Genomic DNA, 12524 nt, shown 5'->3' on the forward strand with positions numbered 1-12524 from the left:
CTGGGCATGTGTCCGCCTGTGAAGCTGGCGCGCGCCGCACACAGAAAGCGACCTGTGCCGCGCTGCTGCTGCTGCTGCTGTTAAACGCTGCGCGCAGATAGATTGTTTGTTGCACCTTTCTCTCCACCACACAGGCGCAGAGGCACGCAGGCGCTCCTCTCGCACTCGCACTCGCGCTCGCGCAAGACAGGCAGGGGCAGGGGCAGGGGCAGGGGCAGGGGCAGGAGCGCGCCACCCCACCCGTTTCCCTGTAAAGTTCTGCCGCACCCTCGGGCATCAAAAGACTAAACGGATAATTAGCCCGGCTAGCTAATCCTGGGAGCATATTATACGATCAAACAGTGGAAGAAATACCACGCCCTTTTCCTAACCCAAAAAGTATCATCGCCGTGTGGTTTTCATGCAGCAGCAGCAGCAGCAGCAGCCGCCGGGGGCGAGTTTTTAACATATTGCCAGTGCGTTGAGGCGAAGGAAAAGAGGAGCAGACGCAGAGGAAAAGGCTAGAGAGAGCGAGAGGGAGATACTGCTGCTACTGCGTCCTGCCCACACCACACCACGTTGAGCCATTGACATTGCGACGGGCGGAGCGAGCAGGAGAGGAGGCGGCTTTGGCAGCCGCGGAGAGCAGGCAGAGCGCAGAGAGCAGAGCAGCGGCCGAGGAGTTAATAATACCAGCACCACCCCTTCCATGGCTCACACGCCACGCCATCACCATCATTTGCCGCCTCCTCCCTCCCTCCCTCCATATCCCCTTCTTTAATTGCTGCTGCTGCGTTCAAGCCTCCCCCACACCAACCCAACCCAGCCGCGCCTCTCTCTTGCTACGACTCTCTTCCCCTGCTGCCGTTGCGTACTGCTGGGTGGTTTTTTCGTCCGTGCTCTGCTTCCCGCTGCCTCTCTCTCGCGCCGTCCCGGGGTGGGAAGGAAAGTGCATGGGAAGAAGAAAGCACCGGGCCGCCTGAGTGAGCGTCAGACGGACAGACAGTGACTTCTTCTGCGAGGGTGCGAGGGAGCTAGAGGCTGCCGGAGAGGGAGCGAGGGAGAAGATGAAGTTCATGAAGCTGGGCTCCAAGCCGGACGCCTTCCAGTCCGGCGGCGCCGACGTCAGGTCAGTCACCCTCTTTCCGTCTTTCCTTCCTCTCTCATCCTCCTGTCCATCTCTACCGTTGCTTCCTTCCCGCTCAAACCGTGGGCGGGTTTTCCCTTCCCCTGCGCTGTCTGCTGTCTTACGTTTCTTGCTCGCGCCGCCGCCGCTTCTCCGGTTCATGGCGGCGGAGCAGAATCTCCTCTCGTCCATGTCCTCCCCCTCTTGCTCTACACGTAGCTAGGCGCGTTTCGCCGCAAGATTCTTGCCACAGACACCTTCGTCTTCTCCCTTCCTTCTGTTAGTGCTCCCGGTGAGATTCTTGCAAGCGTATTCATGCCGTGCGTCCCTTTGGAACAGCAGAGCTTATAGAATGGCGGCCGTTCGGGAACCGCTCTTATCGCATCACCACCTTCTTACTCCGACTGTCATGCTTGCGCCTCTTCCTCCTGTACCAGTTTATGTTTTGGGCCTGGCATTGCGCTTGGATCTTGGTTACTCACCCCCTGTCCGATTGCTAATGCGCCATAAAAAACAGTTTTGCTCCAAAAGTACGGCTGTTTCATTTCGAGCCACGGCGTGAGTTGACTATTGGTTCTTGGGAAGTGCGGAGTGCTAGGCTGTGTGCGCCGTTTCTATCTATCTATCTCTACCAGTTTCTGCCTTGTCCTGTCCCCTCTGCCCGCCTTCTTTTGTTTATGCTTCCTCCATGTGTGTCTCTCTACGCTTCTCCCAACTGGATCTAGCACTATGATACCAGTAGCAGAACGGAGTTTCTCCAACTGATCCCTCGAGCTGGCATTCCTTGTTTCTCTCGGGATTAGTTGTTCGTGTCCGTCCCATTGTCGCCATCCTCCCCCCTAGCCTCTTATACGGTTCAGTTCACAGCGATGAGCAGTCCTCTGATTAAAAAACAACAACGAAAAACACTCTTCTTGTAATGTATACTGTAGTTCATTCATCCTTTGGTTGGGTCTCATTTACTTACTTGAAATGTTCTTGCATCTTTTTCCCGGCGTCCGTCAGTGCCTTTCACCCTCATGTAGATTGCTCTGCATCATTTGCTCGCCCAAAAGAATGATTGACTTCCTTTTGTCTTTTAAATCCAAACATGTTGTAGCACTTGTTTTCTCCCCTCTTTGCTAGTGCGGAATAGATCTGAGTGCTAGGGGCAATGCGCTGAGCGCCAGTATTAATCTAATGCAGATGCCACTACGCCCTGCTGTTCGTCTTGGCATGGCAACTTGGTTAAAGTTGGCCAGGGTTAAGTTATTGTCAAGGAAGGAAGAAAACAATTGTCATCTCCCCATCTCACTAATCATTGATCAGGCCTCACTTTGCCTCCGGTTAATCTAAAGAATCCACTGCAAGTTGATGGTCTCTCCAAGCAATCCAGCATTCTTTTCTCTGAATGCCAAGTGCTGGTGGTAAAAAAGAAATGGGTTTAAAGCACAAAGCAGCACAAAGCAGAGCTTGAGCCTGACATATGTATCTTCTTGGCAAGGTACTTTTGTAGCCAGTTAACTAGATGAAGAAACATTGGAAAGGGATGGTGTCAAGCTCAAGTTGAGCCTGTGGGATTTCTGGACCTTGTTAATTAGTAATGAACTAATGATTAGTGGCCAGCCGATGGCATGCATACGTGTCCTGTTCACCAACTCCAGACCCCTAGTGCCCTGCTTCTTCCCTTTGCTGAACTGGAATAACTGGAAAGCGAGCCGCATACACAGTCTAGTTTAACTGCCACTGCATGTTTTTCCTCCATTATTGGTGTGTTGTAGATGTAGTGGAGGTCTTTACAGCTTAGGATAAGCTTCATGTCTACGCTGTTGTCATGTGTTTCGAGAGAGCGACTAGTCAATGGTCTGCGGGTGACGGTCGATATGTTGTTTTTTTGCGGGAGACTGTTAACATAATCTCAGATGTTTGTTTCATTCTGATAGTTTTGACATTTTCCTGAGCTTCTCCACAATTGGTATGCGTGATTTCGGGGGTGAAAGCTTTGTAGGAGCGTTAGGCGGGTACAAGAACTACCTGTATAAAACTAAATCTCTGTAATGTTTTTTTAGCGTTACCATGGTTACCAAAGAGTGTTTGTGTGTTCTGTTTCGCAATATGATATGCTTACAAGTTTGTTCATATGCGCAGATTGGTGGTCTCTGACCTTGCAACGGATGTTATTGTGCATATTGGTGAAGTCAAATTCTACTTGCACAAGGTCAGTGTGCTAGTATTTTCAGCAATTTTTGCTGAAGTCAACACTAAGCATTTATATTTGCTTCTACAAATAACGGCAAGGGTGGTGGAAGTAGATATGTGTTACGTCCTGGAGTACGTAGTTCTTCAGACACAGAATGTTCAACTGTCGGGGTCTCTTTGTCATGCCATCAAGAGTAGTAACATCATCAACATTTATGCTTCACGTCTGATTGTTGTTGGGCTGTCTCTTTCCAATCTACTGGGTACTGTTTCACACACAAATTATTTTCACTGCCAAGCTGATTATCAACACCACCTTAAAATATTTTTGATGCTTAATAGACTGCCTTCAGCAATCTAACCAAACAAATCGAAGAATCATCCATTGCATTTATGTTACCATTCTTCAGCCTAACAACACCTTGTAGCAACCCTATGCCGTTTTTTTTTCTTAACAAGGTCTGCTTGTAGCTTAAAGTAAAGAAAGTGATTTGTGTTGTCAAATTGTGTTGAATCAAGTAAAACCTACCTGCATGGAACACTTCAGTACTTAATATTGGTGCTGGTAAACTTTAGTTTTACCAGGGTATCAGTTAGCTATTTAAAACTTGCCTAAATTTTAGGGTTGCTTCAGACTCCCATGACAATAATTCAACTCAAAACACTGCTGAAGGAAAGAATACCCTGATAGCATTTGCATAGATACAAGCTTAATCATTTTCATCAAGTGCTTGGCATTTTGTTACTTGAGTGTTATAATCACCAGTGCTGCATTATGTAAATGATTTATTTTCTAGCTGGTGATAACTCATATGCAGAGCAATATCTGATTACCAATCATGACTGAAAATTTATGTCTGTGTTGATTGTTGTATGCAGTTTCCCCTTCTGTCCAAGAGCAGCAAACTTCAGAAGCTAGTCCTTAAGGCTACTGAGAAAGGGACAGATGACATCCACATAGATGATTTACCCGGGGAAGCAAAAGGGTTTGAAATATGTGCAAAATTCTGCTATGGGATGGTTGTCACCCTCAGTCCCCACAATGTTGTTGCAGCAAGATGTGCAGCAGAGTTCCTTGGAATGACCGAAGATATGGACAAAGGGAACTTGATATTCAAAATCGAGGTCTTTATAAACTCCAGCATCCTCCGGAGCTGGAAAGACTCGATCATTGTTCTCCAGAGCACGAAGGCACTGTTACCTTGGTCTGAGGAGCTGAAGGTTGTCGGTAGATGTATCGACGCCATTGCTTCGAAGACCTCTGTAGATCCTGCAAATGTATCCTGGTCATACAGTTATAATAAGAAAGGAGTAGCCTGCACTGAAATAATTGAGCCGGCAGGAAAAACTTCGGTAGCTCCCAAGGACTGGTGGGTTGAGGACTTGTGTGAATTGGATGTTGATCTCTACAAGAGAGTTATGGTTGCTATCAAATCCAAGGGGAGGATGTCACCTGACTTGATAGGAGAAGCCCTCAAAGCCTATGCAGTTAGGTGGCTGCCAGACTCTTACGACGCTCTGGTCGCTGATGATTACATGAGAAGGAACCAATGCTTGGTGGAGACCATAATATGGTTGCTGCCGTCAGATAAGAGCTCGGGTTGCTCTTGCAGGTTTCTCCTGAAGCTCTTGAAAGTTGCTATATTAGTTGGGTCTGGGGATCATGTGAAGGAGGAGCTCATGAGAAGGATCAGTTTCCAGCTGCACAAAGCTTCGGTGAAGGATCTCTTGTTGCCTGCTGCTTCGCCCAGTGAGGGCATGCATGATGTTCGGTTGGTCCATAATCTTGTTCAGAGATTTGTTGCAAGAACAGCATTGTCTCACAATGGCGATTTCGTCGAGAAATCTGATGAGAAAATGATTGAGCTCAACTTTGAGCAAGAATCCACTTTGGCTCTAGGGGAGTTGGTTGATGGGTACCTATCTGAAGTAGCTGCAGATCCAGACCTTGAATTCTCCACCTTTGTAGAACTAGCTACGGCGGTGCCAGAAGCAGCTAGACCTGTTCATGACGGCTTGTACTACGCGGTTGATGCGTATATCAAGGTATGTTCAATGCACTTGATGAACCTAAATTTGCTCAATGGTTGCTGTCAGTACTTTCTGCTATACTGAATGGAAACTTGATCCTAATAATCTTATACAAATCTTAACCATAGTTATACTAGTCTTTGGTTAAGCATGGAAGCAGACTTGATAAATCGCCTGTTTGCTATCTCACCTTTTATAAGACCATAACCACACCTGATCATTTGCTTCTTCTAACCAGGAACATCCAGACATAAACAAAGCAGACAAAAAGAAGATCTGCAGCCTGATAGATGTCAAGAAGCTTTCGACAGATGCATGCGTGCATGCCACACAAAACGACCGCCTGCCTCTCCGGGTGGTGGTGCAGGTCCTCTTCTTCCAGCAGCTGAGGGCGGGTTCAAGCAGTGTACCAGCCCCAACTGACGGCGGAGAGCATGCTTGTGCAAAGCCTGTGCAGGAACAAAGCGAGCACTGCGAAAGGCGGATACCGAGGCACCCAAACAAGCTGGATAAGCAAGTGACAAGCCTAAGCGCAAGAGGAGAGGGCGAGGACCGGCACGTCGAGCTCAGGGGAGGCAGAAGCAGCTTCAAGGATCAAGTTGTTGGCAGAAACAGCTTCAAAGATCAAGTTGTTGGCAGGAACAGCTTCAAGGACCAACTTGGAGGCCTCCTGCTGCAGTCGCGGTCGAGGAGGATATTCGACAAGCTGTGGAGCAGCAAGGGGCATGCAGAGAACGGCAAGGGTTCAGAGACGTCCGGCAGCTCACAGAGCCCGCCATCGACGGCGAAGCCCACGGAAGTGGAGCCCTCTCCTCTCCCCCCTCTTAGGAACAGAAGGTATTCTGTTTCATAGGGGCTCTTTTTACTCCTTGTCCCCCCTCTTGTTTTAGTTTAGCTTTGGGTTAGGTTTGTACAGGAAAGAGAAGTTATCAGCTGATGCTCATCATTTTTGTTTGCTCCCTGCTCTGGTCAATGAAGAGAAAATATGTTTGGGAGGACTGTAAGCAGCTCAACATGCTGCTCTCTGTATGGTTATCTAAGTCAGAGGCCCGTAGCTCGCCAGTGTATCTTAACTAGAGGAAAGATCTAGTATGGTTGGTTCTTCTCTGAAATGTTTATGAAGAAAAAGTTAAAAGGGTATGTGCGAACACTCGTTCTTGTGTCCAGAGCAGAATGTTTTCAGGATTCGGGAACCAGCCTCACATGAATATTGTTATATTTTCCGATCAATCTTTCTGCATTTAGCCCTACATCAAACTTGAATTCAGGAAAGAGTGGCGAAACACAATCAAAATTCAGGTGATATATGGATCTTACTACGCAGCAGAGCTAATAACAGAGGCGGATAAAGTTGCGACTAGTTTTGTCAAATCATATAGGCAGATAACATGGAAGACAGCCCCTCCCACTAAGCAAAGCTAGTTTGTTATTATCTCTTTGCAACACCAACACAGGTTCCATGCCACCAATGGTCACTTCTCTCAGGAGGCAAGTGTTTCCATTACAGCTTAACTAGTAACCACCCCTCAGAGCAAGGACAAGATGGAGGACCGAGCCACCTTCGATGTTGTAGTCCTTGGCAGTCTTGTCATCTGCAAGCTGCTTACCAGCGTAAATCAGCCTGCAAGCAGAAAATAATTACACCGTTAGTCTGGGCCATCCAAATACTAGATACTACAAAGTGTCCCCCGCCGTTGTTACAGATATGAGGAACAGAGAGAGTTCATTTGAGCAGAATATAATGCACGTAGAAAGATCGAAAGAAGAGTAATATCAGGCTTTGTTATTACCTTTGCTGCACAGGAGGAATGCCTTCTTTCTCCTCAACGCGCTCCTTGATCCTGTCAATCGTGTCGGTGGGCTCAATGTCGATTTCGATCTCCTTCCCAGTGAGAGTCTTGACCTTGATCATCGTGCCGCCCCTGAGCCTGAGGACCAAGTGAAGAGTCGACTCCTTCTGAATGTTGTAGTCAGCAAGCGTGCGTCCATCCTCCAACTGCTTGCCAGCAAATATCAAACGCTGCTGGTCCGGAGGAATCCCTTCCTTGTCCTGTGACAGTGCACAAAATAGCGTGAGTTTCCACAAGTGCTTGAGGTAGGATATAGCCTGCCACTTGACCAATGCAGTAGCTATCTTGATACAATGCCAAGTGAAGAAAGCAAAGTTCGCAGTGCAGAATTATTTTCTGGATTCTGGTCACAGCTGTGACAGACATGACGAAGAATGGATGCGTGATTTGAAAAAGAGCATAGGTACCTTCACTACAACAATTATACAACAGTGAAAAGCATAAAGGATGGATGTGTGATTTGTAACAGATTAATAGGAACTACAAGAATGAAACGCATAAAGGCAGTGATCTCATCATTTTCTTGGGGAACAAAATAAAGGCATTCTTGGATATATTCTACCCTATCACAAGGAGCAGCACCAGCACAAGATATCAAGTGAGATATCCATGTGTCACAACAAAGAATGTACTGTATTCCTTTTTGTAATTTGTTACTGAATCAGATACCCACTATACAACACAATGATAGACTTTGTATACAACTACAGTCTCAGCTTCACAAAGAGGAACTACCTTAATTGTTCTAATTTTGCATACCAAAAGGGATTTGTTTAATCTAATTTGACAGAAGAAAGGGGTGAACCCTTGCATACAACTTTAGGCGCAGCCCCGCAAAAGAAACCCTACAGAGTTTGCTAAAAACGTCCCGGCATGCTTGCCCTGATTCGGGCAATCCGAACTTCGCCCGATAACATCCCTGCCAGGAAACCTGAACACAACTCCGAGTGCCTGCCCGAATAAACGCAGCGCAAGCTGAAATCCTAACAAACATGCGCAGAAACAGCACGCCGTCTAAAGAACTAGGGCAGAACCAGATGGCCCCCGGGCGGGATAGGAGCGGCACACCAACGATTTACCGGACGCATCGCCTCAGCAAAATCAAACCGGACCAATCAGCGGGTAGACCTAGAAAGGATTAGGAAGGGGGCGGCGGCGGCAGCGCACCTGGATTTTGGCCTTGACGTTGTCGACGGTGTCGCTGCTCTCGACCTCGAGGGTGATGGTCTTCCCCGTGAGGGTCTTGACGAAGATCTGCATCTTCCTGCTGCTCGTGCGTGCGGTGCGGGAGGGAGTCAAGCTGCTGGTCGCGTGAGGACGACGGAGCGGGGGCGGAAGCGGACGAAAACGAAACGAAAATCCTTTCTTTTCTCCTCGGGTGGGGTGGGTGTCTCTGCGGCTCGGGTCCGGCTGGATTTATTGGGGGAGGGGTGGCGGCGTTGGCGTCGGGAACCCGCGGGCCGGTGGGTGTTCCTGTTCCAGTCGGGCCCGACCCGACGCCTCCTTTTGATTAAAAAAATACATTTTTTATACTCGCTCCGTTCCACAATATAATTTATATTTACACCCTAAAAGAATTATATTTTGTTTTTTGAAAGTTTGTTTGATGAATTAAAAAAAATCAATACTCACAGTACAAAAACCACTGTTATTAGATTTATCATGAAGTGTACTCTTTTTTTTTTGTATTTTAGATGTCTATACTTTATATCCCATGAAGTACTCACTCCGTTTCTAAATACAAGTCTTTTAGAGATTTCAATATAAACTACATATGGATGTATATAGACATATTTTAGAGTGTAGGTTCACTCATTTTGCTTCGTATGTAGTCCATATTGGAATATTTAAAAAGACTTATATTTAGCAATGGAGGGAGTATAAACTTTGTCAAATGTAGACTATCTACAAGAAATATTTTAGAGTGTAGATTCACTCGTTTTGCTTCGTATGTAGTCTATATTGAAATATTTGAAAAGATTTATATTTAGCAATGGAGGGAGTATAAACTTTGTCAAATGTAGACTATCTGCAAGAAAAAGACATGTTTGACTTTCAGAAAACAAAATATGCCATACGTTACGTAATGGAGGGAGCAGAATTTTTATAGGATAGGATGTGTATCCTTATAATTTTCTCTATATATAGTGTTTGATTTGTAGGATTAGAATCCTTGGAAAAACATTCAAAGGACTAATTTGCACGCTATCTTAGAGGAAAATTTATATCCCGCGCAGATCATTTTTTCACCATCATTTGTTTTTCGTGTGATATTAAACACTCTCCAGTCTAAATTTTTATAGTTTGCTAATCTTATAGGATTCAAGTTGGCATGTCACCCTAATTTTGCTCACCACAAAAAGACTCCTAGACAATTAGGTTTCCTCCTCCTCCCACTAGTGTCTCCGTCGGGCCTCTCCACCTTCGATGCCTTTGGGCAGTGGAGGTGTGGAGGACCTCGGGCTCTCACTGGCGGAGGGACCCCACTCTCGCTTTTATTAGGTTTAGCGTCTTGGTTAAGGTCGTGTGGTTGCGGCGATGCCCTTTAGTAGAAATAATGTCTTTCAAGTTTGATCCTCGTCTCAATGATACGTCTAGCCTTGTCGGAGGGCGTGTGGAGGAGTGTCTATGTGGTTTCACGAGATTTGGTCGGTGTTGGTCTTCATCGACAATGATTGCTGCTCTGGGGCACTGGTCCTGTGAGATTTTCGCACGACGATTTCCCAACCGTTTAGTACCATAAAGTTTGCCCAACTATAGTGAGGGAGGACGATGATGGTGGCGCACCTTCGACTCACTTCAGTGCTTGTATTCCTCCTTAGATGGTCCACATATTTGGTTGTATTTTTTTGTTATATCTCTTGTGATATCTAAAATGTCGTGATTCGATTATGAACAGATCAAGAATTTCACCGAAAAAAAAATGTGAATCAAAGAGGCCCAAGTTGGTTCGCATTTTTTTCTTTCCTGCCAACTCTTCCGGGAAAGAAGTTACTGGCATACCCGTGCACACAAAACCCAGGGGCGCACGCACAAACGAATCAGTTCGCGTGGTAGCGTTCGCGAACCAACGGGCTGCGTCGGCAGCGTCGCAGGTAAACTCGTCTACTCAAAGTTCAGCATCTGCTTACATCCCACGCAGCCCCCGCCGCCAGAAATAAAAAGCTGACGGCGTGCACAACCCATCCACACGTTACGAGCACATATTCCACAACACCGTGTGGTGCTGCTCCGTTCAGCCAAAGGAGGCAACAGGCAACAGGCGCCGGCAACAGAATTACAAACGGCGGACCGTAAGCAGCATTACTATGCTAGCACGATAATCTTCTATATCTAAATAGCTAGCCCCCACTAACATATTTCTCTCAACATGTAAGCATGTCACATCATCAAGCAACATGCATGGCAAAAGGCCTACCACAACATGCATTCATGCACATGGAAATATCCACCTCAACATGCAAACATATATTAGATATTTTACAATACATTAATCAAACACAATAAAGCATATGGATTTGCAATTTTAGTTTTCATAGTATCACTATTCACGTTCCATAGAAATCACATATCATCGAAATGTATTGCAAATGTTTCCGCAACAACGTGCGGGGTATCATCTAGTTCAGTGAAAAATCCAGCCCAACCAGCAGACAAGAAGAAACAAGAATGTCTCCAAACAATGACACCGTTTGGAGAAAGCCCAACACGGTACCATTTATAACAAAATTCCATATATCATCTGTGGCGCTGAATGCCTATTAGGGGGGAGAACACCCCTCCCCGCAAACTGGAATGCCCAGCGATCAAACTGTTAACCGACATTGTTCGTCGTTCAGAAGTGCGACGCTCTTAAACGTATCAGACGTTGAACCCTTCGGCTCTCAAGCATAGGCGATGGGCTTCGATCCACTTCCCGCACGCATCCTCGCCATGCTCCACGATGCACTCGTCCCTCAGCCTCTTTGTGTCGGGGCAGGCGCAGCATATCTTCTTCTTCGGCTTCGTGTCAGGCGCTGGAGCTTGCCCGGTTTTTTCTTCTGCAGTTGGGGCGACGGTTGTCGCAGATGCACTGTTCCCCATCTCCTCTGAAATTAATCGTAATGGTACCACATCAGTGTCAAATGTCAAAACAAAACGGGGCAGCAAGACCAACAGCTTGATTGTTCAGGGATGAATCACAGAGGCTTTAGAACACTGCACCTGCTAGTATTTTTAGAAGATACACAGTTTTCGTTACCTGGATTTTGAAAAGCCTACACATAATTCATTTATGTGCTGGGATTACTTGTTTCAACATGTTCAGAACATACCCAATTTGAAAGCTAAGTAGTACCACCTGCTAGTGAACTTTTGTATGATCATGTTCAGTGTAAACAGTATTCAGATAATGGAAATCAACAGCATCACGGAATCTGAACCATGGATGTTTTTGAACCCTGAACCTAGTAGTGTAATTTTTAGAAGACACCACAATTTTCATTACCCGGCTCTTAGAAGGCAACAAAGTACCAGTATCAGATTATGTGGTGCATAGTGGGACCACCAATTTCAACAAGTTCAGAATTCAGCCAATTCGAAAGCCAAGTAGTGTATGCCAGCACAATTTTGTATGATCACTTGCAGCGTATACAGTATCCAGACAATGGAACATAATAGCAACATACTAGCTCCTTGTGGCAATAACAGGAGTCTCAGAAGAAGAACACAGCTACAATAGTTGCAGGAGAGAAAAGGGCCAACAGCGAAATAGATATCCTATCCAATCAAAATTGGCTATGTACCCTAACAGTGTTGTCAACACCATTCGGGATGTTGAGGTAACAAACCAATCCAAATGGAGCCTTTTGTAATTCCATGATTTGCAATCAAAATCAAGGGAAACAACAGATCCTTGTGTTCCATGATTGGCAATTTTGCATAGACAACCCTTTTGTAAAAGAGGGCGGCCTGCTATATTAAGACCGTATAACTTTAACCATCCTCAAATTTGAAGGATCTACAGCAAATGTCTAGGCAGCCTAGCTCAGGCAGTAAGTTATTGCACAGCTTTGCTTGCGGTATTGTGCATCACCCTCGAGTTGGAGAAGTGAAAGCTGGCAATGAGCATCTTCCGACAGGGTTACGGATTAAGCATGCGCTTCAAGCATTTGTAGATAATATATGCCTCTGAATTTGACTACTTGACAATGTCAAGAAGCCTCAGTACTCTACCGTCACAAACTCCCGTATACGGCCTCATGCGATTTGCGCATGGTAAATCCAGATACACACGCTCGGTTATGTAGAAATCCGGCAAGGGGACTGCGCCGAAAATTCCATTTCCTACCCCACGTTGCACAACAATCATCCTATTCACC

General features: G+C 46.1%; 2 protein-coding genes and 1 long non-coding RNA gene across 3 annotated transcripts in view; 1 reads left to right on the plus strand and 2 right to left on the minus strand.

Annotated features, from left to right (window-relative positions):
• The first annotated feature begins 498 nt into the window (after positions 1–498).
• Positions 499–6309, plus strand: LOC119301696 (BTB/POZ domain-containing protein NPY1-like). Its single transcript, XM_037578686.1, has 4 exons — positions 499–1108; positions 3233–3302; positions 4163–5329; positions 5553–6309. Exons 1-4 carry the CDS (start codon positions 1047–1049, stop codon positions 6165–6167), a joined length of 1914 nt encoding a protein of 637 aa, XP_037434583.1. The 5' UTR covers positions 499–1046; the 3' UTR covers positions 6168–6309.
• A 299-nt stretch (positions 6310–6608) lies between these two features.
• Positions 6609–8562, minus strand: LOC119301698 (ubiquitin-NEDD8-like protein RUB1). The gene is made up of 3 exons (XM_037578688.1): positions 8332–8562; positions 7105–7364; positions 6609–6935 (listed from the first exon to the last, which is right to left on the minus strand). Exons 1-3 carry the CDS (start codon positions 8422–8424, stop codon positions 6827–6829), a joined length of 462 nt encoding a protein of 153 aa, XP_037434585.1. The 5' UTR covers positions 8425–8562; the 3' UTR covers positions 6609–6826.
• A 2115-nt stretch (positions 8563–10677) lies between these two features.
• Positions 10678–12524, minus strand: part of LOC119301700 — a 2343-nt gene continuing 496 nt past the window's right edge. Inside the window, exon 2 of the long non-coding RNA XR_005147153.1 lies at positions 10678–11252. This is a non-coding gene — a long non-coding RNA (uncharacterized LOC119301700). The remainder of the gene's footprint in view (positions 11253–12524) is intronic.

This window comes from Triticum dicoccoides, chromosome 5A (assembly GCF_002162155.2).
Source record: "Triticum dicoccoides isolate Atlit2015 ecotype Zavitan chromosome 5A, WEW_v2.0, whole genome shotgun sequence".
In the NCBI taxonomy this organism is placed as follows: domain Eukaryota; kingdom Viridiplantae; phylum Streptophyta; class Magnoliopsida; order Poales; family Poaceae; genus Triticum; species Triticum dicoccoides.